The sequence below is a fragment of the Epargyreus clarus genome, unplaced genomic scaffold, assembly GCF_041222505.1.
Source record: "Epargyreus clarus isolate Ecla_fem2 unplaced genomic scaffold, WU_Ecla_fem_2.2 ptg000008l, whole genome shotgun sequence".
Taxonomy (NCBI): Eukaryota; Metazoa; Arthropoda; class Insecta; order Lepidoptera; family Hesperiidae; genus Epargyreus; species Epargyreus clarus.
The window spans coordinates 2,382,433-2,389,815 of NW_027332216.1; the positions used below are offsets into that span (position 1 = coordinate 2,382,433).

The 7,383-nt window shown below is 34.7% G+C and overlaps 1 protein-coding gene across 1 annotated transcript; it reads right to left on the reverse strand.

Annotated features, from left to right (window-relative positions):
- Nucleotides 1-212: 212 nt before the first annotated feature.
- On the reverse strand, nucleotides 213-7,043 carry LOC140743986 (sulfotransferase 1C4-like). Its single transcript, XM_073075422.1, has 6 exons — nucleotides 6,913-7,043; nucleotides 5,271-5,370; nucleotides 4,685-5,007; nucleotides 2,966-3,060; nucleotides 1,853-2,018; nucleotides 213-578 (listed from the first exon to the last, which is right to left on the reverse strand). The coding sequence occupies exons 1-6, from the start codon at nucleotides 7,001-7,003 to the stop codon at nucleotides 439-441; spliced, it is 915 nt and encodes a 304-aa protein (XP_072931523.1). The 5' UTR covers nucleotides 7,004-7,043; the 3' UTR covers nucleotides 213-438.
- Nucleotides 7,044-7,383: the final 340 nt, after the last annotated feature.

Genomic DNA, 7,383 nt, shown 5'->3' on the forward strand with positions numbered 1-7,383 from the left:
AATATAAATTGATCCAATAAAGACAAATCTAAAATGGCGTTTCTATTAAGGTATCTTATGCTTATGTCGTATAAGGCCTGCGCAATTAGTGTACAAAAGCTGCCGTTCTAGATCACGCTCTTTTTTGAACCAAATTATACATACATTGTGCTAGAGAAATTTTATAAAAACAAAAACTTGGCTTAAAAATAAAGTCTATGTTACTCCCATAATTATATGAATCCAACGACACCTCATTTATGTTAAATCAATGTAAAATCTGTCAAGCCATTTAGGCTGCACGACTCGCAAAAGAATAATACATACATACTCTCGAAATACTACCCCCGCAATGGGGTAAAAATACTAAAATTCCCTAAAAATCAGACACTCATGCGCCACAAAATGATTCTAGATTAACTTAATCAAACTTATAATTACAAGGAACTAGTAGAATAGTTATAAGTGAGAAAACTCAGTCTCATCTAATGAGAACGAAGGGTACGTGAGGTCGAGGCCTCGGAGACGACTGGAGAGGAACTCCTCGGCTTGCAGCTCCATCGAGGAATCGAAGTGTGACTTCCAGCCGCCTGCTTCTCCTGAAAAAATAAGTATTTTGAAAAAACTCTTTGGGGCTCGATTGTAAGCAAATGCTTCTGTGTTCTGTTATGAAGAGTGTGTTGTGGAGATAATGGAGTGTGATAATATGGAGATGGAATATGAGGTGATTCCGAAATTCGAATTCCAAAGATGCCTCTCTCATGTGGTGGTCATTGTTCTTAAAAGAATAGATCTTTTAAAAGGAGTTTCACTTTAGATCCAAGTAAATCTAATGTATTCAACCAGAGATAAAGGAAGATGCATTGATATTTTATACATCTTCTATGAAGAGTTTATTTTGAGATCTTAGTAAATCTAACCTAGCCCGAGTCACAGAGAAAGCAAGATGCGTTCGTATTTTATATATTTTATAACTCATGTTAAATATAATATAAAAAATCGACTTAAACTTATCGTCGTAATATCAGTGTTAAGAAATTTTCACAAATTCCGCATTCTTGAATACTTTAAATAAGCTTAACCAATTAAATCCTAAGATTATCAGGTAATGTTATAATCCACAAAATTATTATTTATAACAAAAATGCCACATTATAATAAAGAGATTACAATATTACTCGAAAATCCGATAAATTCGAGCAAAATATTTTAATATAGTGTGCGGACTTCTAGTAGGTAAACCGAAGTAAATGTGAAAAATCCTCCTAGCTTATAAGAATTAATTATTATTATTTTATAATATAGGAGTAGCAGACGAGCATGCAGTCCACCTGAAGGTAAGTGGCTACTGCCGCCCATGGACATCTGTAATCAACTCCAGATAAGGTTAATATTCCTACCTGAGGTCGGTCACAGATGCGCCGCTACCCCTGAATACTAAGCTGGAAGGCCTCGGAAAAGTATGTAAGTACACAGCAGCGCCTAACACCGGCTATTAAGCAGAAATAAGTGTGTCGGTGGTGCCGCCGGAGTCGAACCACAAAGTAGAACCCACCTTCAATATTCAATATTTAAAATTTCAGTATTTAATGAACATGTGAAGAACTGAAAACTAACTAGCTAACTAATTGTGTAGAATTGGATTCCAACTAGCACACGGGTTCCGTCTTATCGTATTTTCATTTATTTTTTATTTTTACTATTTGTTGTTATAGCGGTCACCGTTATTCATACTCTGTAAACATTTCAAGTTTCGATCTATTACGGTTCAGGAGAAAAACCCCGTGACAGACGGACAGACTGTTTTGGGTTCGGAAATTTAAAAATGTATCAATAATCTCATCTTTCCTGTTTCTAGTTAAAATAAACTTACCTTTTCTTATAAACTGAACCTCATCTTTCTCGTTGGTATTATTGTTAACAGTCTTGTTCTTCCTCAGGCTGTCGAAGCTGAGATGGTCAGCGAGCTGTGACAGCTTCTCATCTGAATAATCTCGATGTAGGAACTTGCAGATTTTTCGAATTTCACTAGGCAGATCCTGGAAGTACAAGTTTATTAGTACACTAGCTGGCCTGGCAAACTTTGTACCGTCTCAAAATCTATTTATCAAATATATTTCATATAAAATATAGTTACTCGTGGATAATGTAGCTTTCGAATGGTGAAAGAATTTTTAAAATCGGTCCAGTAGTTTTTGAGCCTATTCATTACAATCAAACAAACAAACAAAGTTTTCCTCTTTATCATATTAGTAAAGATATTAGAACGAGTTACGCAGCAATGGCTCCAATAACATGCTGAAGGTCCATCATACAGAGACTCCCTGTACAGTTGTAATTAAAGATGCAATAACACGAGGCATTCCAACTTAGGCGTCAAGGTTAACAACACATACAAGACCTTTCTCAGTACTTACTATTATACTCGTACTGATATTGTTACTTCCACTCATACACTTTTGATAACTACATCAGTAACTTAAGATGTTATAAAATATTCATTATTGAAAGACACGTGGCGAACAATATTTAGATGATTTTTTCTTGCAATTTGCAATCTTTCATTGCTAGCGTGACGGTGAAGGTTTCAGATACAATCCCCGGTAGAGCTTTGCTTTGTGCATTTATGAAAACAGTGTTGTTGCAGAGCTCCGTAACCGGAACCGAATCTATCGGATATCCGGAATAAAAAATCTATCCGGAACCGTTACCAAATCGGATATAAAAGTTTCGAATAATTTCCAATACTAAAGTAGTGTAAATAGAGCACAAATATAGTAGCCGCGAGTCGGCCTTTGTAAATAAATTAATACATTACTTAAGTTATTTTTTATTTGTTAAAATTCATTGAAAGTGTAACTTTGCGAAACTGTCAGATAATCCGAAATAATTCTGTATCCGAAATCGATATGATATTTTTATATATCAGTATCTAAATTCGAAATTTTATCTTTCTGAAATACTTTAAGAATTGTTTTTTCTTTACCTTGAGTAATTCTTCATAGAACACAAAATGGAGATTCGATCTATGCCTCTGCATCCATGCTTCATTTGTGTGTGCTACGATCGGTGTCCAAGGCACTGAAATAGCAAGCATAATGTTTATATCATGAAACATTTCATAATTTACCTAATCATTATTATCATCAATTGATTACTACAATACTTTTTGAACACTACTTTCCTATATAATACGAGTAATAAGATTTTAGTCTACAGTCCTTAATGCTCGCCAAATGCAATTTGGTAATCTTCACACGCCTTTATGGACTTTTTAAACTTCTCCGCTTAGTATGAAATCTATTTATCATGCGCACATGTATTAGAGAAATCAGATATGACTGAAATTTCTGAAGAATTTGAAATAATAAAATACCTGCAATAATGTTTTATTCAGACTATATTTAAACATTTTAGTAAGGGAGCCCACGATGCTAAATTTGTAGAAACTCGAGCGTCATTGGGACCTATATGATTATGTTGATTAGACATTAGAATGAAGAAAAGGATATATGTCGATTCAGCGGGGGGTTTTCTTATTCTGACGATTTGAAAAAAAATGTATGAAGAATAATGTATGTTCCTAAAAATGAGCCTTTTCCTTTACGCGCTTTCCTTTTGCGCGGTACACAAGAGAAGTGGAGCAACATCATAACAGACTGGCACCCTAGAGATGGGAAAAGAAACCGAGGAAGACAAAGCAAGAGATGGGAAGATGAACTAAAACTAAAGAAGGAAGAAAGCAGTTCAGAATAAGAGGCTTATTATTATTATGTTTTTGTATATATTTGTTTCCTCTGGATTTACCAGGATTTATGAAGTAACACGGGCTCAGCCAAGTGTTAATTCAGGTTAATAGTGTCGGGTGTGGTGTGTGTAATGTTATGTAAGGTGTCATTATCACTGTCTAATTGAATATTATTATTATTAAAAAGAAAATTGACCACGCTCGAGCATGTCCAGTGATCAAATTTTTGATTCTGCAAACCCCCCGACATAGAAAGCTCATTTATGGGTTAGGATACTCTACAGGGTGTAAGGTATCTCCCATATCTTAGTCTGACGCGCTCGAGACACTCCCGAAATCCCCTCTTGGGCTCCCCAACTATTTCTTTATGAACTCAAAAATCAAGAAGAGACTATTTTATTGTACAAAACTTGGTTTCCAAAACGAGGGAAGTAGGATCGTACTACAATAATGCATACTTATCCATGCCAGTAGGTAAATGTATTCATCATTCATTCTGATGATGCATAGTTACTTTCAATCTACAAAACGAAGATATGTTATCTCTCGATACTATCGCTATAAAAGGATTGGTAGATTAATGATCATTAAGCGTTGTTACGCTATCAAATGACGTTTCATTATATAATACTAGGAATTTCCCTCTTTTAAAAAGTATTTCTTTCGAATAAAATGTATTTTTGCCCAAATGCGGAGGGAAATGTTCAAGCGTAAGTTGACCTAGGTCTGTCTGATTGTTTGTCAGCTACAGCCCAAACGGCTTTAACAATTTTAAAATATAAGGTATCGTTGGATTCGTATAAATTCTGGGAGTGGCATATATTACATATGTGCCTTTTTTTGTGTTAATAATTTTTAAGCAATCGGGTTTTAATTTTTATAATAATTACTAGCAATCCCTATGAAGTAGTAGTAAAAAATAAAAATAAAAAGTAGGTATAAAACGTTGTTACTTACATAGATCTTTTCTGAACGCTTCCCAGAAATGGTCAAATGTGGTACGCGTCAGCGACTTCCCGACCATTTTGAAGAGGTAGTAGTACGACACCGCCACATCCCTGGGATCTCTAGCCACGTATATAACCTTGGCGGTACTCAGCAACTTCGGAGGAAGAAGCGATAAGGGCAGATGCGTCTTGATGAACCTTGGAGAGGGTGCCTCATCGATTGACTTCCAACTGGGATACCTGACCGCATGGTCTAGCCCTTGGAAGTTACCAAGGTTCATAAAATTGGCTTTTATCAACGAAAATGCTATATCTGGAACCATTGATGTGATCCTGTAATATACATATCAAATTATCTTCGTAATAATTGAATCTTTATTATTTTAAAATATTAAGAATAACGGGTCTGATATAATACCCTGTGAAACGCTACCCTTTTCGATTAAAAGCTTATTGTAAAAGCGAACAAAGTTGTTACAAATAATTTCACAAAAAACCTTTTCTAAGAAACGTTCTTCTAATATTTTAGTAATAACTTCTTGAAAATATTGTATTGGATAATTTGTTTTCGATAAAAAAGCAATCAGTGAACTTACTCCAGCATTGGAAATCTTTCATAGAGAGGTTTTTCTTTCGCTGTTTTGAAATCCAAGTCGTTTTCTAACAGCCACACCAACTCTTGGGTCCATGTTGTGCCTAAAAAACAAAACATATGCTACTTTATAATTGCGTTTATCTTATGCGAGTTGTTCCTACTTACGCTAGTTATTAAATATCTATTTTTTCTTTCTTTCTTTCATACCAAAGATCAACATGTGACATATCCCTCATGCTTTCCCCTTGCCTTTCCCTAGATTGTTTATCAATAACTAGCGTGACTCAAACTTTAGTAGGATTCAAATTCTATCTGGTCTTGATTTTAGATCTCCATGGCCAACATTTGCAATTTAGGTACCTTCGGGGAGACTACGTGCACATTTGCTACTTCTATAGTATATCACAATTATTAAGTATAAAATAATAGTACGCCCGAACAATAATAATAAATTCTATAATTACTGTAACTGACCATAAAACAAGATAAATAATGATTGTGATAATCTAGACAATTAAAGATGGATTAGATTACGTGAAAGATAGTGGTGTACCAAAAACGAACCAAATCAATAAGGATGTAATTGTTATCTACGTAGAAGATAGCAATTTACATGAATAAAAATGCATACCTATCAATAAAATTGTCTCTTTAAATTGGAATGTTCAATAAAAGAATTTTCTCTATGTTTAGACAAGAATTGTCTAATTACTCTACAATGCAAACAAACTGCGAACTAGTAGCTATCCTCACAAACCGAACGACGACAGATTGGCGAACTCGACTTACGTGGCAGAGCGGTTATCGTATCGGTGAAACACGCACAGGGATTCGGTTTCGATTCCCGCCTTAAGGTCTAAATCATGATTTTTGTTTTCTGTTAAGGGTCAGGGTGTTTCTGCATTAGTTCATCACCACGACACGGGAAAATAACTAGTATGGGGCTATGAGTGTAGGAAACGGTATTTATTTTACAATTTGTGAGCACTTACATATTAGAGTTTTCAGGGAATTCTTTATAAAACGATATAATTTTAATGAGACATAGCAATTGTTGGGGACATTTTGATTCAGGTGACGGGTGAAATTCCGCGGTCGATACAGTCGTCATCAGTGATAGTAAAGATAGAGTATCGCCAGATAGTATATCTATATTATGATAGTTGAGCGGAACGAAATTCATTATTTTTCAGACTACACCTAACCAAATGAATGAATGGATATTAGATTATGCATTTTTCTACGATCTACCTTGTAGATATACCATGGCTTATAGTAATATAGTATTACTATATTGGACTGAAATGAGTGAGAAAAAGATACAATTTTTCGATGCATTTCACGTCACTGTCATCAATTTAAGGCAAAACTCCTGATCTATAGACAGGATTACAGATCTGATATCTGCTGGTGGCCACTTAACATCGATGGACTATATAGTTCCTTATTATACTTCTATTACACAAAAAAACATTTCTTGATTTAATTAATTCATTTTATGATAGCCTTTAGAAGGAGAGGACTAAAGATGCACCCTTGCACAACACCTATTCTCTTAATTGAGATCAAAAAGCTCTTACAAAAAGTAACCTAACATAGGAGACTAAATATAAATAAATATAAATTACTGTTATTTTCCTTACCTGATCTAGGAAATGTGATGACCCAAATATCATCAGGTCTGACCTTAAAGTTGTAGATAGCTTCAGCGTGTTTCTTAAACGCGCCGGGCATGACGTATTCATTTTTGCCGCACTTCACGAAACTTTTTGTGTAACCTGAAATGACCATATAAAATTCATTAAAATATGAATATCATAAATATTTTTTTATGAAATAGGAGCAGGCATAATGGTGCAACAAATGCCTTCCTTCCTATGGTGTTGCTTCCACCCATGAACATCAGGAGCCAGTCTTGGCTCCTGATGTCAACCGCCTTTATTCTTACTAAAATTAGTTACAAAAATGTGCCTATAGTACCTATGTATGTATATACCTATGACAAATGATGTGTTATAAATACGTAAAACTTGTTAAATAACGGAGATCCTAGTCTATCAGTGGTCAAGTGTATGCCAGGCTTACTAACTCAAGTCCCTTATAAGTAATTATCG